Source organism: Myxine glutinosa, chromosome 1 (genome assembly GCF_964187855.1).
Source record: "Myxine glutinosa chromosome 1, kmMyxGlut1.1, whole genome shotgun sequence".
NCBI classification, from domain to species: domain Eukaryota; kingdom Metazoa; phylum Chordata; class Myxini; order Myxiniformes; family Myxinidae; genus Myxine; species Myxine glutinosa.
Genome location: NC_136261.1, coordinates 106,921,359 through 106,947,037, shown reverse-complemented (window position 1 = coordinate 106,947,037; position 25,679 = coordinate 106,921,359). Strand labels below are relative to the sequence as shown.

Sequence of the window (25,679 nt, the reverse complement as noted above, 5' to 3'; positions counted from 1 at the left end):
ACTGCGTGTAGTAAATGTGTGAACTTATTTGTGGACAATAGTGTCCTCACTGTCAGACAAAACGGTCACGGATGGTCACTTGAACCTTCAATGGTCACTTCATAGCACAGCTGTTGAACAGCCGTTTTGACTGTCAGTGATTAGCCAAGGGGTACGGGATGATTTTAATGAGCTGCACGCGATGTCTTGATATTGGCTTTAAAAAGGCCAGTGCAAAATGGGCATTTTGACCGAAAAATTTGACCATTTTGACCAACTTCAAAAAGACCGAAAACGCAAAAGAAACTTACCACCTTTGAAACCTTTAAATATCAACAATAACACTGCATGTAGTAAATGTGTGAACTTATTTGTGGACAATGGTGTCCTCACTGTCAGACAAAACGGTCACGGATGGTCACTTGAACCTTCAATGGTCACTTCATAGCACAGCTGTTGAACAGCCGTTTTGACTGTCAGTGATTAGCCAAGGGGTACGGGATGATTTTAATGAGCTGCACGTGATGTCTTGATATTGGCTTTAAAAAGGCCAGTGCAAAATGGGCATTTTGACCGAAACATTTGACCATTTTGACCAACTTCAAAAAGACCGAAAACGCAAAAGAAACTTACCACTTGTTTGAAATGTAATAAAATTGTAACAGTTCAAAATAAAACAAACCAACAATTGCTAATTGAAACATTGGCATTTTATTGATGACGTCAAGTTTTTGACCAAGATACACCATCTCATCAGTTTGTTCTACAGTACAGAACAGCACAGGGTGCAATGTCAGTCCCCTTTCAATAGCGTGTGTGGCCACCATTGTTTTTGACACAGGCAGTGCATCGTCGGCGTATACTGCCTACCAGTCTTTGGATGGATTGCTGCTGGATTCTGTCCTACTCAGTCCTCAATGTCTGAAGCAGCTCTGCCCGTGTCCTGGCCCTGCCAACTACGCGTCTCCCAAGCTCATCCCACAGGTGCTCCATGGGATTCAGGTCAGGGGAGAGTGCAGGCCACTGCATGGTGTTGATGTTCTCGCCTTGGAGAAATGCAGTGGTAAAGCGAGCAGCAGGGGGACGAGCGTTGTCATGCTGAAAGTTTCTCAGTTCTGGGTGGTCTCAGGTCTCAGTTCTGGGTATTTAAAGGTTTCAAAGGTGGTAAGTTTCTTTTGCGTTTTCGGTCCTTTTGAAGTTGGTCAAAATGGTCAAATTTTTCAGTCAAAATGCCCATTTTGCACTGGCCTTTTTAAAGCCAATATCAAGACATCACGTGCAGCTCATTAAAATCATCCCGTACCCCTTGGCTAATCACTGACAGTCAAAACGGCTGTTCAACAGCTGTGCTATGAAGTGACCATTGAAGGTTCAAGTGACCATCCGTGACCGTTTTGTCTGACAGTGAGGACACTATTGTCCACAAATAAGTTCACACATTTACTACACGCAGTGTTATTGTTGATATTTAAAGGTTTCAAAGGTGGTAAGTTTCTTTTGCGTTTTCGGTCTTTTTGAAGTTGGTCAAAATGGTCAAATGTTTCGGTCAAAATGCCCATTTTGCACTGGCCTTTTTAAAGCCAATATCAAGACATCACGTGCAGCTCATTAAAATCATCCCGTACCCCTTGGCTAATCACTGACAGTCAAAACGGCTGTTCAACAGCTGTGCTATGAAGTGACCATTGAAGGTTCAAGTGACCATCCATGACCGTTTTGTCTGACAGTGAGGACACTATTGTCCACAAATAAGTTCACACATTTACTACACGCAGTGTTATTGTTGATATTTAAAGGTTTCAAAGGTGGTAAGTTTCTTTTGCGTTTCAGTATATATATATATATATATATATATATATATATACCCCTCCCCTTCTCCCCTCCCCCTCCATTTTCCCATCCCCCTCCCTTTTCCCCCTCCCTCTCCCTTTTCCCCCTCCCTTTTCCCCCTCCCCCTCCCTTTTCCCCCTCCCCCCTCCCTTTTCCCCCTCCCCCTCCCCCTTCCCCCTCCACCCTACCCCTCCCCCCTTCCCCCTCCCCCCACCCCAAATAAGTATATATTTGTAGGTATATTGATATAACTATCTATTAATACAACAAAAGTATATCGCACAAACATGTTGGTCAATAAAAAAATGGGTACGTAAAAACAAAAAGGGAGCTCTGTCTACTGTAACTCCATGGCTTGCAAAAGCAGCCTGTATAACGTTCATCAAGTGGTGGTTAATCATATTCAAAAAGGGTGTTATAACACACCCAAACTTCCCCGGCCTTGTGACTAATTAAGGTATTTCTGACTTATTGTGTAGAACCCTCGCCAAGCAGCTTAAGCACTCCAGCAAGCACTCCAACAAAATGGTGATAAGGAACGGCTGGCTTGGCAAGTGATAGCAAGCTGATTGTTTCTGGTTGAAATGGCTGAGGAATTTTAAAAACAGATCGCAGATGCAGTGGAGTGACACCCTATCCCATGGAAGTATGAATCAAGTTAAAAATTATTATTAAGTTAAATAAATTTAAAAAATAACCCCAGACGGAGAATGACAGCCTCGCTTAAATAAATGAATATATACACTTGATTATAAAAATCGCCAGATATGGTAAATTTTTTCAGATTTCACTCCAGATTTGGACATTTATTTTGTTTACAGCATCCAATTCTCATATCCGAATCCAGAATTTAATGATATGCTTCAATTAATGTAATGATTAATCGATCGTGTTTCCAAGGCAAGGCACGTTTGAATAGGCCAAAACAAAATGGCGGCTTAATAACCCAGCGAGTGGCTGTGGGCTGACCAAAATGGCGGGCCGCCACATTGGTAAGGCTTTTTCAGGGTTTTTTATGACGACCTCATTAATCATCTTCAAAAAGGGTGTTATAACACATCCAAACACCCAGTTTTCATCACTGCAATCTGTTGGAGGTCCAGGTGTATGCATGCAAAGTTTGGGGGTGCGAGGTTTCATGGTTTTGGAGTTATGGAGGAGACAGAGAGACGGATGGACACTGCCTTTTATTATTATAGATATATGGGAGTGGAGGCAGGGCAAATGCTAATACGTCAAACAATAGGGGAGCGATGACATACCATTGACAATGATGGTGAGAAGACAGTCAAAAAGTGGCTGCAACCTTTGGTGTCCACTGGTCACGATCTTGTGAAACACCTGCAGATCCGAAAGGTGTTCAAGGATGCCATAATATCAACATCAGAGAGGATAATATGCTAATAAAAAGGATGTGTAAATGTTATGTGCTCACAATAATAAGGAGGTCGGCATGCGTGCCAGTGAAAACGGGCACATCCATGGGCACACGGACAGCATAGGGCTTGTTCAATCGCACGCCAAAATTCCGCTCACCACTCAGCAGCAGCAACAGAAAGATTCCAATATGCATGAGACCCACACATGCTGATCAAGCGCACATGCAAACATTAGAGTCGTGCTTCTCACAAATAAATAAGAACATGTCCTTTTCATCATTCTCAACATACTACCATCTGCCTTCAGTATGGTCTCGAAAACAGATGTCAGGCCTCAACTCAGAGGTGTCATAATTGCCTCCAAGCATGTTTAATAAATAAACTCGAACAGCATAAAGACAACTGTTTAAAAGAAGGCTCACCTTCAATAAATAACAATAGCAATGAGTTTCCTTTTTGAATATGAAGGGGTTAAAAAGTTTCTCTTTTCAAAATGTTTCAAAGCTAAAAACATTGTATTAGTGGGATGGGCCACAGCATCACATCAGTATTTCCTGGATTCTGTAACATCTAAAGATCTCAATATTGTTGGCATCTCCCGCAATGATTGTGAAGCCCGTTGCTCTCACATTGCAGACAGGTTGGTGGTTTCTCCGTTTCACACCAGCTCTCCTTCGGTCTAGCTACCTCCACTCTTTCGGGCTACTAACCCTCCCCAGCTACTCCAGGATGCTCACAATCTTCCGGCAAACACTTCCTGCTTGTTTCAATGTTTCCTGCATGCTACTGCCATCTCAAATTTATTTTACATCTACATGTTTTTTTATTAATAGTAGATTATATAGTAGATGTACTGTATATGTAACAACCCATAACACACACATTATGTAACATTTTGATGTGGGGGATTCACATTTATGTGCAAGTACCGTGAAATGGGGTGAATAGGGACAGCAAGGTGAATAGGGACACAAACTGAAAAAAGTTCGGAAACTTTTTTCGCTGAAAATTGATAACCATACTGATTTGTTGATATTTGGGTTGAAAGTGTTCTCTTGTTTTTTTAAAAAGCAACTTATAGTCCCTATTAACCCCATACATGGGTTAAATATGAATAAATAGGATTTTTATGGCTGTCCCTATTCACCCCGTTTTACGAGTGAATAGGGACCGTCAGTAATACAAAAAAAAATTATTATCAAGAAATAGGGACAGTTTGGAGAAACTTTTTTTTTCATTGGCACCGTGGTTTATATTATGGGTGCATATTATGTGCATCCATCTGAGCTATCAATTTAGCAATAAGTTGGAAACTCAGGATTGTTTCTTGATTATTATTTTTTTGTATTAGTGACTGTCCCTATTCACCCGTAAAACGGGGTGAAATGTGTGTGAAATGTGTGTGAAATGTGTGTGAAATGTGCATTACATAATGTGTGTGAAAATGTTTTCGAACTTTTTTTCAGTTTGTGTCCCTATTCACCCCATTTCACGGTACCGTATTTAACGCAAAAACCCTGCGGCCTATACGTTAAATTGGTTTCAAAAATACCAACTGCGGGGTATACTCGTGTGTGGGTTATACGGTATTTCACCATACAGCATTGTGACATAACCACAGGAGGGCAAAGTTAAATGATCAAGGTGTTGCAAATAGAGGAAGTTTTTTGTTTTTTTTTGCAATTATAATTGTAATATCATTATTTCCAGTTCTTTCGCATATAAATCTAATTTGAAAGCTATTGAAGATACTGGTAAGTCGTCTTCTGTAAAGGCCACAAAGTCATCATCTTCTGTGTCACTATGAAATAGCTGAAACAGCTCGGAGTTGGCAAAGTTTGGGGGGGGGGGTGTTAATATAAAATTCAGGGTAGTATTTATACATTTCTGATGGAGGAGCAGCATGGTTTCAGTCGCATTGGTAGCGGAATCCATGCTAGATTTTAATACATCAAGGCAGTGAACCTTAATTATTACAACACTTTGTCAAGATATTCATTTTTATGTCAATTGGTTATTTACCGCAGTTGCACTGTAATTCAAAATAGCCGTTTGTTGGCCCTTGAGAACAAAGCCGTGTTGGCTGCTGGAAATATGGAGATCGCGTATCTCCCAGTTATGTGGAGAGAAAAGCCGGGTGTGTTCAGTTACCAAGCAGCCAGCTAGCGCTTGCCAAGCCAGCCGATCCTTATAAGCGATTTCAAATTGAGTGCTTGCTTGAGTGCTTAAGCCAATTGCCGAGTGCTCTATAATAAACTTGGTAACTGAACACACTGCTGGCTTGTGGGGGTATACTCTGGGCAGATTATACATGCCTGAAATTTTCCTGGAGCACTTATTCACCAGGTGCGATGTATACCAGGGGGCGGGTTATTTGCCTGAAAATATGGACTCAAAAATAGAACTGAATCGCCTCGCCATTTCGGAATTGTTACAATGTAAGCAAAAAAGAAAAACTCTTGGCTGAAAAAAAAATCAAACAATTTTGAGGCCAAAGGCAGAAATGTATCAATTGTTGTATGTCTGGCATATTTGTAGATATGGATTCTGCATGAATGTTTCTTTCCCAGAGGACCCAGAGGACCCAGAGCTAGGGAGGGGAGGAGGATGAGGGCAGAGGTGGTTGTTGGTGGGAAGGAAATGACAAAATAAATAGATTTGGAATGTGGATAAAACTTCGAAAAACCATGAGGAAGCTGAAATCTTATAAACTCTGCCATTGAAGGTGGATGGAGGTTATATTTTCACCTGTTTGTCTCTGGCTCTCTTGTCTTATAGGTGAGCAGGATATCTCGAAGTTATAGACGGATTTGGATGAAGCAGATTGGGTATGTGACAATGATGAATTCATTAGATTTTGGTGAAAATCCAGATACAAGAGTTTTTATATTTTTCAAGTGACTTTTCACAATGGAGAGATAGGGCCAAAACAATATATAAAATTATATTTCAAAAAGTTGTGGATGGATTGTGACAAAATTTGGTGGATGAGTTGAGAAGGTGACAAGAACAAGCAGATTCAATTTTTGGTGGGATAAAAAACGTAAGCTGTTCAGCCTAGTGGAGGCATGCGCTCTACCGAGTACCGTTCTAGTTTATTAACGCACAGGTTGTAAACCTGGTGCGTTATAGCGTTTGCCTGGGAATTTCGGGCGCTCAAAAGTGAAGCTAGTTTCTGTCACCCATTTCTGTCGCTCATTTCTGTCGCTCAGATGTGTAAACATGACGTCATCAAATCTATATTTATAGGATAGGTTATAGGAGATATATATGTTATAGGATAGGAATATAGGACCCAAATGACCCAGAGGACCCAAATGACCCAGAGGACCCAAATGACCCAGAGGACCCAAATGACCCAGAGGACCCAAATGACCCAGAGGACCCAAATGACCCAGAGGACCCAAATGACCCAGAGGGCCCAAATGACCCAGAGGACCCAAATGACCCAGAGGACCCAAATGACCCAAATGACCCAGAGGACCCAAATGACCCAGAGGACCCAAATGACCCAGAGGACCCAAATGACCCAAATGACCCAAATGACCCAGAGGACCCAAATGACCCAGAGGACCCAAATGACCCAAATGACCCAGAGGACCCAAATGACCCAGAGGACCCAAATGACCCAGAGGACCCAAATGACCCAGAGGACCCAAATGACCCAGAGGACCCAAATGACCCAGAGGACCCAAATGACCCAGAGGACCCAAATGACCCAAATGACCCAGAGGACCCAAATGACCCAAATGACCCAGAGGACCCAAATGACCCAGAGGACCCAAATGACCCAGAGGACCCAGAGGACCCAAATGACCCAGATGACCCAAATGACCCAGAGGACCCAAATGACCCAGAGGACCCAAATGACCCAGAGGACCCAAATGACCCAGAGGACCCAGAGGACCCAAATGACCCAGAGGACCCAAATGACCCAGAGGACCCAAATGACCCAGAGGACCCAAATGACCCAGAGGACCCAAATGACCCAGAGGACCCAAATGACCCAGAGGACCCAAATGACCCAAATGACCCAAATGACCCAGAGGACCCAGAGGACCCAGATGACCCAAATGACCCAGAGGACCCAAATGACCCAGAGGACCCAAATGACCCAGAGGACCCAAATGACCCAGAGGACCCAAATGACCCAGAGGACCCAAATGACCCAAATGACCCAAATGACCCAGAGGACCCAAATGACCCAGAGGACCCAAATGACCCAGAGGACCCAGAGGACCCAAATGACCCAAATGACCCAAATGACCCAGAGGACCCAAATGACCCAAATGACCCAAATGACCCAGAGGACCCAAATGACCCAGAGGACCCAAATGACCCAGAGGACCCAAATGACCCAGAGGACCCAAATGACCCAAATGACCCAGAGGACCCAAATGACCCAGAGGACCCAAATGACCCAGAGGACCCAAATGACCCAGAGGACCCAAATGACCCAGAGGACCCAGAGGACCCAAATGACCCAGAGGACCCAAATGACCCAGAGGACCCAAATGACCCAGAGGACCCAAATGACCCAGAGGACCCAAATGACCCAGAGGACCCAGAGGACCCAAATGACCCAGAGGACCCAAATGACCCAGAGGACCCAAATGACCCAAATGACCCAGAGGACCCAAATGACCCAGAGGACCCAAATGACCCAGAGGACCCAAATGACCCAGAGGACCCAAATGACCCAGAGGACCCAAATGACCCAGAGGACCCAGAGGACCCAAATGACCCAGAGGACCCAAATGACCCAGAGGACCCAAATGACCCAGAGGACCCAAATGACCCAGAGGACCCAGATGACCCAAATGACCCAGAGGACCCAAATGACCCAGAGGACCCAAATGACCCAGAGGACCCAGAGGACCCAAATGACCCAGAGGACCCAAATGACCCAGAGGACCCAGAGGACCCAGAGGACCCAAATGACCCAGAGGACCCAAATGACCCAGAGGACCCAGAGGACCCAAATGACCCAGAGGACCCAAATGACCCAGAGGACCCAAAGGACCCAAATGACCCAAATGACCCAGAGGACCCAAATGACCCAGAGGACCCAAATGACCCAGAGGACCCAAATGACCCAGAGGACCCAAATGACCCAGAGGACCCAAATGACCCAGAGGACCCAAATGACCCAGAGGACCCAAATGACCCAGAGGACCCAAATTCTATGTATGTTTCTATGATGATGTATGTTTTGGTGAAAGTACATAATGTGAATACTAGTAGCAATTTTACAAAAACCATGGCATAATTTCAAATCTTGACCCGAGATGATAATTATGCTACATCATAATTTCCATGTGCCAACCTGGGCGGAATCCAAGTGGATTCACTTGACTTGTTAATGTTTCAAATGAAGAGCAATTGCAATGGATTCTCAGTGTTTTCCTGACAAGTAAAACTTTTTTGCAAATTATGTTATAAAAATTTGTTATAAACAAATTTGCAAAATTATGTTAATTATGTTACAAATATGTTATATTGCTTGGATCTTGGAGACGGCGTGAAGCTGGAAGGTGTGAAAACATTTTGCTACCTCGGAGACATGCTGAATGGAGAAGGTGGATCAGACTCGGCAACGGTTGCGAGAGTGAGATGTGCATGGAAGAAGTTTCGGGAACTGAGTGGCATGCTGATGATGAGGGGAGTGTCGTTGAAGCTGAAGGGAAAGGTGTATGCTGCATGTGTGAGAAGTGTTATGATTTATGGGAGCGAGACATGGGTAATGAACGTAGAGCTGCAACGAAGGTTGGAAAGGGTGGAAATGCGAATGGTTCGACGGATGTGCGGAGTATCGTTGAGAGAGAGGAAGACAAATGATGAATTGCGAAAGATGATGGGAATAGAGCCTGTGATTGATGCTGTGAAGAGGAACAGGTTGAGATGGTTTGGTCATGTGTTGAGGAAGGATGAAAGTGACTGGTTGAGAAGAGTGATGGAAATGAATGTAGAAGGAAGTAGAGGATGGGGAAGACCGAGAAAGACTTGGCTAAAGATGGTGGAAGAAGAAATGCGGGCAAGGGGGTTAACAAGGAGAGATGCAGAAAATAGGGCAAAATGGAGAAGATCGTCATGGGGACCGCAAGGCTAACCCCCGCTCTAGCAGGGAAAATGGCCTTTAAAATGCATGTTGTGTTGTGTTTGTTATAAACTCCACACAACAAAGGTTTTGTTTGTATCAAAAACAATTACCATTTCAGTTTCCATTTTCAAAAATATTTTATGAACTGTATTCATATTTTTAAGCTGTGATGCCACTTCAATATTTGGCTGTCTGTCCATCAAAATGAAGAAGAAGAGCCTTTAAATCTGAAATTTAATTTGAAAAGGTTTCAAAGGGTAATTCTAAGGGATTCTAAAGAGTAATTCTGAAGGGCAATTCTAAAGGGCAATTCTAAAGGGCAATTATAAAGGTTAATTTGAAAGGGTGATTCTAAAGGGTGATTTGAAAGAGTAATTCTCGTGGGTTCTAAAGGGTAATTATAAAGGGTGATTTGAAAGGGTAATTCTAGTGGGTTCTAAAGGGTAATTCTAAAGGGTAATTCTAAGTGTTCTAAAGGGTCATTCTAATGGGTTTCGTTCGTTTAAAGGCCTTGCCTACTTCATATGAAAAATGCCAAACTGAACCGCTTCCTTCGGACACAGGTGCGATTTTTTGTATGAGGTGAGGCTGTCCATTTTTGGTTTATTACTATAAAGACTATATAGGATACAATGGTGGCATACTCGTGAGAACACGAGGCTAGGATGCCAGAGATTGTAGGTTATAAAATCAGCTGAAGTCAGCAGTATTAAGGATTTCGTTTCTAGTCTTCAGGAAGTCAAGCCTTGCCTCAGAAGAATTGCCACGTCACTATTGGATCGGCAATAAAAACCCAGCCAGCTCATTAACCACCTTTACAATGGGACTTAATGTCTATAACACCTCGTCTAATCTACATGTGATCCTTGTCCACTCATTGTGGTTCACTCCGATTCCATTCCCATGTTGTGAGATATCATTGTTAATGACTCTAGGCCTTAACCTACTCCTGTAGTTTCATTTTGGAATGATGGCAAATTATTGGAACTAGTAATCCGTTCATCGTTTTTAAAGTTAAAGCTTGTCTGCCAGAAACATGTACCAAAACCAGGCACAATCAAATACGTAAATGAAAAGGTGACAACTTACATTGATCAGCACGAGCATCACTGAGGTAATAGAGGATCGGAACGAGAACATCCAAAACTTCACTGCTTTTTAGCACATAAAAGAGGAATTTCTGCAGAGGAAAGGCGAGTGAGATTTAAAAAAAAAATAGTGGTGAGGAACAAGTATAGCCATCATTATTCAAGTATAGCCTCGCTACCCAACTATATAGCCATCATTATTCATCAATGTCATCCTACCTTGTTGTGATCAGCAATCTTCCAGAGGAGCACCAGCAACTCCTGGTGAAAGTTGATCTTTTTGGTCGAGTTAGGCAGGTAAGTCTGCATGAGCGGGTTGTTGAGTAAGTTGCCTAGGCCCTTGAGGGTGAAATGGAAGTCCTGCATAGATAATGTCAAATTAGTTATACTACTTTGGAGATGCCAACTGTGACCAGATGCTTTTTGCAGACTTGTGTTCCTATCCAAATGATCATCAAGATATGCCTATTTGTCCGAGTATATACAAACAAACATCTTCATGCCATGGGAAAGTTTATAATCCACTCCAGATGTTGAGTGAAAATACAGAACATAAAGTGAAACTGTCAAACTATTAAAGCTTTAACGATGATAGACGAGAAGGAATCAAATGTTAGAATGCTAAATGCACCATCTCCATTTCTCCCGAACATCACCACACCTACTATTTATCTCAATTGTAAATACTTCACAAAAAGGGGACAATGACATGTTTGCCAAACATGGTCCTCACCTCCTCACGATGAATACGTGAGAGGTAGTTCACAAACAGATTCCTGGGTCCAGCAGCCTGAAAAAGGAATTGATCAACACTGCATCAGTTAAGACAGTTGTGGTTTAAAGCACAAGTATTTAAAATACAGGTATGCAAGGCCGTATTATTTTGGTACTAGTAAAAAGCCCGTCAAAAATGACGTGTTGGAACAGTTTCTTCGACAGTGCAGCTTCATGAGCGTGCTAAAGTCTGAGGCCTCAGCTTAGTGTCAGATGTGCATATATCTTTCTAAAATAAATTATTAGACATCATACGGATGTAAATGAACACCAGTTTTAATCTGCGTGCGTTGCACATCACATGCAGCGAATTTTACCTCCCTGTGCCTTGTATTTATTGTCATTAAAAAAAAACCGCTTCTGTACACCGCCCTTGACGCTCAGTTTGCAAGCCACCGTCTACAATTCCAATAGAAGAGACATAATTATCATTTTATGGAAAATATTTTTCGAGTTTGTTTTATCCTCAAAACAGACCATAGTGAACACACATTCATGTTAAAAGATTGGCCTTTAAAACCTACCCTTATGAAGGGGGACAGACATCTGTACAAACACACAAACTGACAATGTCCTTTATATGGCAGATTGTAAATCTGCAATATCGATAAATGTTAAAGACAATTGTGTAACTGTATACATAAGAAAGATCTAAATCACAAATTTGGTTTGTATTTCAAAAATTGATATAAACTAGAGAGTTCATATAACACGATACCTCACATTCCACGCAGTGTTCAATAATATACAGGAAGGAGGGCCTTGCTGCTTGCAGGGGTTACATTCTTGAAAATGCCCATGAACTGCAAATCCACAAACTTTGAGGGTAATGGGGAAAATAGTTTTAGGGACTTTAACTTTGAAATTTGTCCAAACTGTACCCTTAACATGTTTGGGAATTGTTTTTGTGCTATTTATTTTCATGAATAAAGGAGTTATATTCAGAACATAACATAAAGTTTATTTTCTTGAGTTATTAAGATCATGAAACTTACTTTTAATAATAATGATGATAAACTTGATCCAATAATGCGATGGTGATATTGATGATGTCGCCGATAAAGAAGAGTTGATGGAGGTGATGGTGATGGTGATGATGATGATGATGATAATGGGGGCATGGGGATCCGTGGGGGTTATTGTGTTGACAGCCCATGTTAACTAGGTGAACAAATGTGAAAAATAGTTCGCAAACCCGTGATTATTTGAGCGCTTTGAACGAGCGCATTGACCGCAATCTGCAAACCTTGCCTCAATTAATTCATCGCAATAGAGCGAAACCGCGAAGGGGAAACCCACGAATGGCAATGCCCTCCCACACTTCAATTTCAATAAAATAATGATTTTAAAGATTGTTTTTAAAAATCCAGAAGTTTAGAGCTACTGCAGCATTCTTATTCAACAAACAACTTTATACACTAAGAAAACGACGTTGAGTCACAATTTGGGAGATGAAGGCTTGTTTGATCACTGTAGAATGCAGCATCACTCAGCATCGTACATAGCCATTATGGCAACCTCTTCTTCACCCCAATACACATGCCATGCCCTCTAATACGATACAGTATAATCGATATATAGCATGATTCTTGGAAGTACATTATGAAGGCGATTTGTGTTCTACAGTCTTCAAGTAAATTTAAATAAAGGTTTAAAGAGGTTTTGAGGTGTATAAATAAACAAATTCTGGGTCTTACTGCCGTTTTCTACAATGTCTATTAGATCACCCTATCTAACAAATCACATTAGTTTGTCATGCCTGTTGTTTCTCTCCTTTATAATGTCCTTAAAATAGTACGTTTCCTGTTTGGAATTATTTTGAATTTTGTTTGGCTGCCAGGTAGGCAGACAGAGTAAACCATGTTTTTATTAAATCTCACTCCTCTTTGCACACGTGCAATCAGGACGAATTCAGAGCAAAGATACGGTAAAACGAAAGACTTGCCTTCCCATTCATGCTTTGATTCGTGTTCAAAATATAACATTCAATTTAAATAAGCTGTTCCTCAATCATAAACTGACAATCATAAACTGCCCCATGGAGTCACAGAAGTCTTTTGCTGAAGTTCCATGGCTGGTGAGACAGGTACTGAAATATTTGAATTGAAATATTGAAACTGAAATGAATTGAAATGAAATGAATTGAAATGAATTGAAAATTGAAATGAATTGAAATAAATTGAAATAAATTGAAATATTTTTTGGGTAAACAATTTTTTGGGGTCTGGCCTATTGTAAGCTGCAGTAGGAAGGTCCTCCCCTGGGTCCTGCCCCGGCATGATGACACCACACCTTCGGGCTCGTACAGCCGTCGGAAGGAAAGGGGGGGAAGGGGGCAGCGTTATTGGGCTGTGTGCTGGGCAACCTCATATTATTGACCCTTTCAGAGGTCGCCTCACCTTAACATGCCCAGCCCACACTGGTTCAGGCAGGAAAGGCAGACCACGCAATGCACATAACTTAGATAACCTCTACTACAAACAACATTGCCTTCCAAAAGCGTACAAGAACGGCACAACTTGGCCTAAACACAAAGTCCTTCTAACAGGTAAAAATTTCTATTTCTATATCAATTTCTATATCATATATATATCATACATATCATATAATTTCTATATCAATTTCTATATATTTTATATATCAAAAAATTTCTATATCAATCCTGATCCTATATGAGAACATGATCCATGCTAAGGCCTTGCAAATCAACTACCCTGTATGCCACACACGTAACAATAAGTTTAAAGCAGCTCTTTGAAAAGTTGTGTTTTATACAAGATTACTTATGTATATTTTGATATTGATCTCATAACTTTGATTACCTTTAGCCGATTTGACAAGAATCACACAAGTGGCCTTAAACTAAGCAGTGCAATTTCTCGACTTAATGTGAATAAAAATGATTTTGCTCCTCATATTGTCGAAATTGGAATCGATTTCTTCTGAAACTGTTGTGGAATTAATGTAAATATCTTTCATCAGAATTTAAGCAAATTAATTTTTATCTTCGTTTCTCAGCAGATGGCATCAAGACATCCGTAATTGCTTGCTTGATTAAATACATTGTCTGGAAGGGCAGGCAATATAGTGAACCTTTTCTTTGTGTACTTTAGCAGCAAATGAGCAGGTGATGTCAAACATTCAAGACATACACCTATCATGTAGGTAAGCCTTCAAGTCACATCAGTCAAACCACTTTCTCGTGTCTGCCTTGACTTTTAAGAAAAACATAAGCAACAGGTAAAAAAAAACAAAAAAAACGTGTTCAGAGGACTGGGGAAATAGTCCGAATGGCATACTGAATGAATTCATGACTACACCTTAAAATCTTCAATCATCAGACTATTGAATGAAAAATACAAAGGAAATATCAATCCTGACCTCGGTATCGTCAAGTTGGGGTTCATGGCCATCAACATTTTGGTTACGGGAAGAGTCATCTGCTCCCCCTCCCAAGCCAGCTGGTGAATCCGAGTCAAGGCAGATGAGAAGTACTTGAATGGCCACTTCAACAAGGGGCTCGCGAGAGTCCCCAAAAATCAGGTGGTTGTAAGGAACGCCAAAGCCCACGGGATCATACGCACACACCACGTTGAGTAGGGATGTGAAAAGGGGAAGTGCGTGCCTGGAGAATACACATTTTATTTATATGCACTATAAATACAATATTCCCGGATTTCAAATGTTAGGTGACATTCAAATAAGATAGGGCTGGCAGGATAGCTCGAAGCATGCACACTCGCCTCTAAGCCGTCTAGCCTGGGTTCGAATCCTAACTTAGCTATAAACTGTCAGCCCCGGTGTTTCACAGGCAGGGTAAATCATCAATGTGTGTGCCGTTGTTCGGATGGATGTTAAACAGCCGTCACGTCTGCCAGCATTCGTTGGTGGACATTAAATATCCCAGTGTGTTCTTCACAAAGAGTAGGCAGGCTATCGTCAGCACCACAGCCAAATTCCAAGTTTCTACCCCAACTAATTGAATATCATGCCTGGCTTCATGAAGACGTGGGCCAAGCTTTCCCCGGCTGACCCCACGACAAAAGTTGGGTTAATTGTGGCCATTAACAAGAAGAAGGTGACATTTAAACAAGTAAACAATTTTACACTTCATGATACGTAGTTGCTGAAAGTTCAGTTTACATTCTATGAAAAATAAATAATAAAATTAATTTTTTGGGAGTTGTATCAAATTCAATCTGAGAAAATATCATTAGCCGAGAAGCCCCAAAACTTCAAATGCAACCAAATTGGATTACCGGTACATACATGAAATAATAATAACAAGAAAAAGAGCAACCAGAGATTGCAAACCCTCGCCAGGATGTATTTTCAGTGGTTTTTAAGGCTTTTGTGTTAAAACAAATATGGCGTTCGAACCAGGTGATCGATGACGTCATCATAATTTTTTTTTTATAAACTAATTTATTCTGAGATTATACTCAAGAAATTTCATCTTGATCGGATGAAGTTTTGTACTTGTCGAATTATGACGTCATCATGGAGGCACCTATGATATCATCATTAACATATTTGATTCCCCATGGAGAGTTCTTTACAATGAGCCACGTCTCAATTTTTTCTATTCAGCACTTTCGGAGATATAGAGGTGCAAAGTTTTTCGGTTTTTCCAAGATGGCGGCCGAACCACGTGACCGATGCCGTCATCATTATTATTTTTTTTCTCCACCAGTTCAGACATGGCGCTCAAGAAATTTCATCTTGATTGGATGAAGTTTTGTACTTGTCGAGTTATGACGTCATCATGGAGGCACCTATGACATCATCATTAACATATTATATTCCCCATGGAGAGTTCTTTACAATGAGCCATGTCCCAATTTTTTCTATTCAGCGCTTTCCGAGATATAGAGGTGCAAAGTTTTTCGATTTTTCCAAGATGGCGGCCGAACCACGTGACAAATTACGTCATAAATATCATTAAAAAATTCTACACGTTGAGTTGCACCTATGGTGAAAATTTCCTGTCAATCAGACCAACGGTTGCAGAGAAAATCATATTTATTTTGTGCGGACAAACAGACAAATGAAAAATCGGTCAGAGACCGAGGACTTGCCGGAATGTCCTTTTTTATCGGCCATTTTGGACAAATATGGCGGCCGAACCACGTGACCGATGGTCATTATTTGTTTTCTAAACTAATTTATTCCTTGATGATGCTCAAGAAATTTCATCTTAATCGGATGAAGTTTTGTACGTCGAATTATGACGTCATAATGGAGGAACCTATGACATCATCATTAAAATATTTTATTCCCCATGGAGAGTTCTTTACAATGAGCCATGTCTCAATTTTTTCTATTCAGCACTTTCGGAGATAGAGGTGCAAAGTTTTTCTGTTTTTCCAAGATGGCGGCCGAACCACGTGACCGATGACGTCATCATTATTTTTGTTCTCCACCAGTTTATGCTGACATGTCACTCAAGAAATTGCATCTTGATTGGATGAAGTTTTGTACTTGTCGAATTATAGAATTATGACGTCGTAATGAAGGCCTTGGGCCGAGAGAGTTAAAAATTGGGCACAGTCTATTCAGCGCAAGACAAATGTGTGTAAAGTTTGGCGATTCTATGTGCAACGGTGTAGACGTAGTACTGCGAACAAACAGACAGACAAACAGACAAACCAACCGATCAATATACTTGCCAGAATCTTTTCCGGCAAGTAACAAACAAACAAACAAACAGACAGACTCAAATGCAATACCCTCTCCTCTGGCGAGGGTAATAACAAGAAAAAGAGCAATCAGAGATTGCAAACCCTCGCCAGGATGTATTTTCAGTGGCTTTTTTAAGGCTTTTGTGTTAAAACAAATATGGCGGCCGAACCACGTGACCTATGACGTCATAATTGTCATTAAAAAATTATACAGGTTGAGTTGCACCTATGGTGAAAATTTCCTGTCAATCGGACCAACGGTTGCAGAGAAAATCATATTTATTGTGCGGACAAACAGACAGACAGACAAATGAAAAATCGGTCAGAGACCGAGGACTTGCCGGAATTTACTTTTTTATCGGCCATTTAGGACAAATATGGCGGCCGAACCACGTGACCGATGATGTCATCATGAACATATTTTATTCCCCATGGAGAGTTCTTTACAATGAGCCATGTCTCAATTTTTTATATTGAGCATTTTTGGAGATATGGAGGTGCAACGTTTTTCGGTTTTTCCAAGATGGCGGCCGAACCACGTTACCTCTGACGTCATCATTAACATATTTTATTCCCCATGGAGAGTTCTTTACAATGAGTCACATCTCAATTTTTTCTATTCAGCACTTTGGGAGATATGGAGGTGGTAGGTTTTTCGGTTTTTCCAAGATGGCGGCCGAACTACGTAACTGATGACGTCATCATTAACATATTTTATTCCCCATCAAGAGTTCTTTACAATGAGCCATGTCTCAATTTTTTTCTATTCAGTACTTTCAGAGATATGGAGGTGCAAAGTTTTTAGGTTTTTCCAAGATGGCGGCCGAACCACGTGACTGATGACGTCATCATTAACATATTTTATTCCCCATGGAGAGTTCTTTACAATGAGCCATGTCTCAATTTTTTCTGTTCAGCACTTTCGGAGATATAGAGTTGCAAACTTTTTCCAAGATGGCGGCCGAACCACGTGACCAATGACGTCATCACTAACATTTTATTCCCCATGGAGAGTTCTTTACAATGAGCTCAATTTTTTCTGTTCAGCACTTTTGGAGATATAGTGGTGCAAAATTTTGCCATTTTCCAAGATGGCGGCCGAACCACGTGACTGATGACGTCATCATTAACATATTTTATTACCCATGGAGAGTTCTTTACAATGAGCCATGTCTCAATTTTTTCTGTTCAGCACTTTTGGCGATATAGTGGTGCAAAATTTTGCCGTTTTTCCAAGATGGCGGCCGACCACGTGACATATGACGTCATCATTAACATATTTTATTCCCATGGAGAGTTCTTTCCAATGAGCCATGTCTCAATTTTTTCTGTTCAGCACTTTTGGAGCTTTCGTGGTACAAAGTTTTGCCGTTTTTCCAAGATGGCGGCCGACCACGTGACTGATGACGTCATCATTAACATATTTTATTCCCCATGGAGAGTTCTTTACAATGAGCCATGTCTCAATTTTTTCTGTTCTGCACTTTTGGAGATATAGTGGTGCAAAGTTTTGCCGTTTTTCCAAGATGGCGGCCGACCACGTGACATATGACGTCATCATTAACAGATTGTTTTCCCCATGGAGAGTTCTTTACAATGAGCCATGTCTCAATTTTTTCTGTTCAGTACTTTCGGAGATATAGAGGTGCAAAGTTTTTCGGTTTTTCCAAGATGGCGGCCGAACCACGTCACCGATGACGTCATCAATTGGGCACAGTCTATTCCAGGGCAAGACCAATATGTGTGCAAAGTTTGGCGATTCTAAGTGCAACGGTGTAGACGCAGTGCTGCAAACAGACAGACAGACAGACAAACAGACAAACAGACAAACAGATGAAAAATCGGTCAGAGACCGAGGACTTGCCGGAATGTACTCTTTTATCGACCATTTAAGACAAATATGGCGTCCGAACCACGTGATAGATGACGTCATCATTAACATATATTATTCCCCATGGAGAGTTCTTCACAAAGAGCCATGTCTCAACTTTTTCTATTCAGCACTTTTGGAGATATGGAGGTGCTACGTTTTTCGGTTTTTCCAAGATGGCAGCCGAACCACGTGACCTATGATGTCATCATTAACATATTTTATTCCCCATGGAGAGTTCTTTACAATGAGCCATGTCTCAATTTTTTCTATTCAGCACTTTCAGAGATATGGAGGTGCACAATTTTTCGGTTTTTCCAAGATGGCGGCCGAACCACGTGACATATGACGTCATCATTAACATATTTTATTCCCCATTGAGAGTTCTTTACAATGAGCCATGTCTCAATTTTTTCCATTCTGCACTTTTGGAGATATAGTGGTGCAAAGTTTTCCCATTTTTACAAGATGGCGGCCGAACCACGTGACCGATGGCGTCATCATTAACATATTTTATTCCCCATGGAGAGTTCTTTACAATGAGCCATGTCTCAATTTTTTCTGTTCAGCACTTTTGGAGATTTTGTGGTGCAAAGTTTTGCCGTTTTTCCAAGATGGCGGCCGACCACGTGACTGATGACGTCATCATTAACATATTTTATTCCCCATGGAGAGTTCTTTACAATGAGCCATGTCTCAATTATTTCTGTTCAGCACTTTTGGAGATATAGTGGTGCAAAGTTTTGCCGTTTTTCCAAGATGGCGGCCGACCACGTGACATATGACGTCATCATTAACATATTTTATTCCCCATGGAGAGTTCTTTCCAATGAGCCATGTCTCAATTTTTTCTGTTCAGCACTTTTGGAGATATAGTGGCGCAACGATTTGCCGTTTTTCCAAGATGGCGACCGAACCACGTGACTGATGACGTCATCATTTACATATTTTATTCCCCATAGAGAGTTCTTTACAATGAGCCATGTCTCAATTTTTTCTGTTCAGTACTTTCGGAGATATAGAGGTGCAAATTTATTCGGTTTTTCCAAGATGGCGGCCGAACCACGTCACCGATGACGTCATCATTGGGGCACAGTATATTAGAGGGCAAGACCATTATGTGTGCAAAGTTTGGCGATTCTCCGTGCAACGGTGTAGACGCAGTGCTGCAAACAGACAAACAGACAGACAAACAGACAGACAAACAGACAGACAGACAAACAAACGAACAGATCAACATACTTGCCGGAAAATTTTTCCGGCAAGTAACAAACAAACGGACTCAAATGCAATACCCTCTCCTCTGGCGAGCATAAACATGCATGCACACTTTTCATTGAGGAGAATGTGGGTATAACTGCAATATTTTTTTACAAGTATGCACCTCTCAATAACCTTAAAAATAAAAAATAAACAAGAAAGAGCAATCAGAGATTGCAGGCCCTCGCCAGAATGTGTTTTTAAGTCTTTTGTGTTGAAACAAATATGGCGGCAAAACCACGTGATCGATGAGGTCATCATTTTTTTTATGGCGTAGCTCATCGAGCAAAGCCATCTAGAACAGCGTTTGTCCATCCGTATGTCCCCTCAAACATACATCAATCATAGCTGAGGATCTGGTCACATGACACAGTATTGTGATTACGTCTGATGTCACTATGGTGGTACCGGTGGCTGACTCCACACACCACCGTTTTTATTCCAATTTCGTTCGGGCCGAACATATCGTCGAACCTGTCATATATCACAATCACCATGCTCTACCTTTACTGAAACACAAACAAACCGATTGTTAAAATGACCATCAAATATCGAAAGCATCGGCGTTATGGGTCTTCCAACAATACGGTACGTATAGGCCTGACCTTCAGACCGCTTAGGACAAATTAAGCCAAGGTTTCTTAATACAGTAGTGTATCGTTTCAGTCGTATCATTTCAGTAGCTTCGTTTTCGTAATAATAATAATAATAATAATGTAAATATAACCATAGCACTTTAATCCCAATGTCGTAAATGGAAAGTTGATGGATTTAAGCGGTGTATGGTTCATGAATCAATGATAAGTGGTGTAATCGCAGAAGTAAGGAATTAGCCTCGGTTTTTTTAATAGTAATATCATTTTCGTAATAATGATAACGTTGTAGCGGTTCCCGCTGAATGTACACAATCGCCTTGCACCTGCCAGGACGCGGCCAGGGCGCGATCGCCATGCCGGGCTCGTCCGGACGGGCCCAGAAGCGCCTCTCCTGGGCATGCCCGGACTCGCTGTTCCCGGGCACGCCCGAACCTCCTGGGCACGCCCGGTCTCGTCTTTCCCGGGCATGCCCGCTCTTGCCTTTCCAGGGCTCGCCCAGAGCGCCCGGGCACGCCCAGCCTCGACTTGCCAGGCCGCGTCCAGGACGCCCGGGCATGTCCAGACTCGCCTTTCCAGGGCTCGCCCAGAGCGTCCGGGCATGCCCGCTCTCGCCTTTCCAGGGCTCGCCCAGAGCGCTCGGGCACGCCCAGCCTCGACTTGCCAGGCCGCGTCCAGGACGCCCGGGCATGTCCAGACTCGCCTTTCCAGGACTCGCCCTTGACACCCGGGCATGCCCGGTCTCGGTTTTCCCGGGCAAACGCCCCGGCATAAATGTGTATATATATTGCTGCCCGATAAACGGGCTTGTGAGAATACCTGAGCTGTTTTGTTTCAATGAAGCAACTCGGACGAATTCCGTCTTTGGTCGCGTCAATTCTTTCGACTCGCGTTGGAGCGCAGCTCCTTCAACGTAACGTTAATATTATAAGAAATGTAATCGTAACACTAATCCCTTTGTAGTGACTGCAAAGTTACTAGAGGTTAAAATATATCTTGTGGGAGCTATGCTCGCATGATAAAACCGGACAAAATGAACGACGCCAGGAATGACGTTTCACTGAGCTATTTATTTTCAGCTCACTCGAAAGAACTCAAAAGCACTGAATCAGCCCATCGAACGGGCGGCAATTTATAAGGAAAGTTCAACACACAAAAGCCACGCCTCTCAGGCGGGGCATGGTATGCAAATAGGTAAGCCAAGTGTTCGCCCGGGAAAGGCAAGTCTGGACACACCCGGGCGAGTCCGGACAAGTGACCGCTCGCCGGTTGCGTCATCGGCCGGTGCAAGTTAATTGTGTCATGCTTCCGGTAACCGCTACATGCGCCCCCCCAGAATTAACATGCACCAGGAGAGTCAGTTTGAGGGGGGTCTTGATGACCCGGCCGAAACGACCCCTGGCGATTCGTGTGGGGGTAGTCGGTGGCGTGGCGGTGGATGGTCGGGCGGGGGGGTTGGTTGACGGGGGACGGCCCCGTCGTGGAGGAAGGGCCAACCGTGGAGGTTGGTCGAGGTCCAAATGGGCCGGCTTGAGGCGGTCCACGGAGATGCGGTCCGGCTTGCCGCCGATGTCGATGATGAACGACTTGTCGTCCCTCTTCAGGACCCGGAAAGGTCCATCGTACGGCGGCCGGAGCGGTCCCCAGTGTGCGTCGTGCCGGATAAAAACGTACTCCGCGGTGCGAAGTGCTGGGGGGACATGGGGTTGGGGGCAGCCGTGGTGGGATGTGGTCACGGGGGCAAATCTCCTGCCGGCCTCCTGGAGGACCGAGCGTTGGCGAGCCGCGGACCAGGGGCTGGTGGCGTCAGCGATGAATTCGCCCGGCACGCGCAGTGGCTGGCCGTAGACCAGCTCGGCGGTGGAAGCCTGGAGGTCCTCTTTAGGGGCCGTTCGGAGGCCCAATAGGACCTGCGGGAGCCTGTCGTCGGCCCAACCGTTGTCCTGGAGGCTGGCCCTGAGAGCGGCCTTCATCGAGCGGTAGAACCGCTCGCACAAGCCATTGGCTTGGGGGTGGTAGGCCGTGGTGCGGTGTAGCTTGACCCCCAAGGCCTGGGCGACCGCGCCCCAAAGCTCGGAGGCGAATTGCGGGCCTCTGTCGGAGGAGATGTCCGAAGGCGCGCCAAAACGGGCAATCCAGGTGCCAATGAAGGCCTGCGCCACGTCGGCGGATGTCGTTGATGCCAGTGGGACGGTCTCCGGCCACCTGGTGGTCCTGTCCACCATCGTGAGGAGGTGGGTGAAGCCCCGCGAGGAGGGAAGGGGTCCCACCAGGTCCACATTGACGTGGTCGAAGCGCCGCGCGGGCACGTCGAATGGTGCCAACGGGGCCTGGGTGTGCCGGTGGACCTTCGCGCATTGGCAGGCGACAGGGGCATTGGCCCAGTCACGGACGTCCTTACGGAGCCCGTGCAAGATGAACTTTGCTGCCACGAGCTTCTGTGATGCTTTCCGGCCCGGGTGGGAAAGGCCGTGGAGGGCGTCAAAAATGGGCCGCTGCCATCCGGTGGGCACGATGTGGCGAGGTTGGCCCAGGGAAACGTCGCATAGGAGAACCGTGCCTGTGTCCTCGAAGGGGACGTCGGCCAACCGCAGGCCTGTGTCCGCTGTCCGGAGGGCTTGCACCGTGGGGTCGGCGGTCTGGTTGGCCGCCATGCAGACGAAGTCCACACCCAGGTGGACGGCGTTCGCACCGGACCAGGAGAGGCAATCGGCCACAGCGTTGTCCTTGCCCGCGACGTGCCGGATGTCCGTCGTATATTCGGACACGGCGGAGAGGTGGCGCTGCTGGCAGGCCGACCAAGGCTCCGTAACCTTGGCCATGGCGAAGACCAGGGGTTTGTGGTCCACAAACGCCGTGAACGGGCGGCCCTCTAAAAGATGGCGGAAGTGGCGAACGGCCAGGTAAAAGCCGAGGAGCTCGCGGTCGAAAGCGCTATACTTGCGCTCGTTAGGGCGAACCTGCCGGCTGAAGAAGGCCAGCGGTTGCCAAGCCCCGTTCACCCACTGTTCATGCACGGCGCCCACCGCGTAGTCGGAAGCGTCCGTGGTGAGGGCGATGGGTGCGTCGAGCCCCGGGTGCGCCAGCATGGTCGCGTTGGCGAGGGCCAGCTTAGCGCCCGTGAACGCCGCGTCCATCTCTGTGGTCCAGGCGACGTCGTGCTTGGCCAGCTTGCCCCGGAGGGCTTCGTACAGGGGGTGCATGAGTTGGGCGGCGCGAGGCACGAACCGGTGGTAGAAATTTACCATCCCCAAAAATTCCTGTAGGGCCTTGATGGAGCGGGGGCGTGGGAAACTTGTGACTGCCTCCACCTTTGTAGGCAGCGGGACAGCCCCACGCTTCGTGATGCGGTGTTCCAGGAAGTCGACGGCCGTTACGCCAAACAGGCATTTCGCCGGGTTGATGATGAGGCCGTGCTGGCCGAGGCGCTCAAAAAGCGTGCGCAGGTGGATGAGGTGCTCCGCTCCGCCCGGGAAGTGCTGGCGACGAGAATGTTGTCCAAGTAGACGAAAAGGAAGGTGAGGTTGCGCAGCACGCTGTGCATCAGCCGCTGGAAGGCCTGGGCCGCGTTCTTAAGGCCGAACGGCATGCGAAGGAACTCGAAGAGGCCAAAAGGTGTAATTACCGCCGTCTTCGGCACGTCGGCCGGCCGTCCGCCGCCCGGTTTGGGCACGATGTGCAGGGGCGAGGCCCACGCGCTATTCGAGCGCCGCACAATGCCCAATCGCTCCAGCTCGTCGAATTCCGCCTTCGCCACAGCGAGTTTGGCCGGGTCGAGGCGGTGAGCCCTGGCATAGACCGGTGGACCTGTGGTCGGGATGTGGTGTTCGACGCCGTGCTTGACGGCGACAGCCGAAAACGTCGGCTGCGTGAGGGCGGGAAACTCGGCGAGCAGGCGGGTGAAATCGTCCACGGCCGGGAGCGCGCAGGCTAGCTTGGTCAGAGCGGAGCCGCTCAATGAGCAAGCGAGCGAGCTGAAGGTCTCTGCGTTGATGAGCCAGCGCCATTTGACGTCGACCAAAAGCCCATGCGCGCAAAGAAAATCTGCACCCAGCAAGGCCATGGGCACGTTCGCCGTGATGAAGTCCCACCTGAAGCGCTGGCCCCCGAAGCAGAATGCGACGCTGCGCGAACCGAAGGTGCGGATGGAGGAGCCGTTTGCGGCGACCAAGGCGGGGCCGCAAAGCGCGGCCTGTTTGTCCTGCACCGAGGCGGGTATCACGCTAAGCTGAGTGCCGGTGTCGCACAAAAAACGCCGCCCGGACGCTGTGTCCATGATAAACAGAAGGCTGCCTGAATGGCCGACGCTCATGGCAGGCAGCGAGCGCCGGCCTGGTCGTTTCCCGACCTGCCGAAAGTGCACGGTGGGTGGCACGTTCTGGCCTTCTGCCCGAACCTGGCGTGGTAATAGCACATGGTCCGCTCTGGTGGAGGCACCGGCGGTCGCATCGGGTTCGGTCGACGGGGCGTCGCGGCGGCCGCTGCCGCCAGTGGCGCTGACTCAGCCGGTGGTGGCGCCGTTCGTGGCGCGGGCGTTGCCTCGGTGGGCCCAGGGTTCCAGGCGGCCGCTCCGACGTGTCGCCTGGCCGAGAAAAATTTATCGGCCTCCTTGGCCAGGGCACGAGGGTCCTTGATGGGCGAGTTAGCCAAAGCTAACCATACCTGCCCGGGTAGCTGCCGGAGGAACAGCTCGCGGAAGAGGAAATCCGGGCTGTGGTCGCCGAGTCGAGCCAGCATGTGGTCCATGTGCTCGGATGGACGGGCCTCACCCAGCTCCGGGAGGTCGAGTAGTTGTCGCGAGCGTTCGGTCTCCGTGAGTCCAAACGCACCGAGGAGTAGGCCTTTGAGCGTGCCGTATTTGTCGGCGTTCGGCGGGTTCTGTAGGAAGCTCAGGACCCGGGCCGCGGTGGAGGCGTTAAGCGCGGAGACCACATGGTGGTAGCGCGGTGTCCTCCGTAATGTTCCACAGGGCGAATTGAGAATCCGCTTGGGCGAACCAGACGGCCGCGTGCGATTCCCAAAAGCCCGGGAGCTTCAAAGCTACAGATGACTCCATCGCCATGTTCTTGAAAAGGGGTCACCAATTGTGGGAGATATGCTCGCACGATAAAACCAGACAAAATGA

At 45.4% G+C, this 25,679-nt stretch overlaps 1 protein-coding gene across 1 annotated transcript in view; it reads right to left on the bottom strand.

Annotated features, from left to right (window-relative positions):
- The window catches only part of HID1 (HID1 domain containing), a 107,551-nt gene that overhangs the window by 56,044 nt on the left and 25,828 nt on the right, over nt 1-25,679 (bottom strand). The window contains exons 7-12 of the mRNA XM_068116764.2: nt 14,532-14,775; nt 11,110-11,166; nt 10,596-10,736; nt 10,378-10,468; nt 3,245-3,396; nt 3,072-3,150 (exon numbers count right to left, since the gene is read on the bottom strand). Of these exons, the coding sequence (XP_067972865.1) occupies nt 3,072-3,150; nt 3,245-3,396; nt 10,378-10,468; nt 10,596-10,736; nt 11,110-11,166; nt 14,532-14,775 (764 nt within the window). The remainder of the gene's footprint in view (nt 1-3,071; nt 3,151-3,244; nt 3,397-10,377; nt 10,469-10,595; nt 10,737-11,109; nt 11,167-14,531; nt 14,776-25,679) is intronic.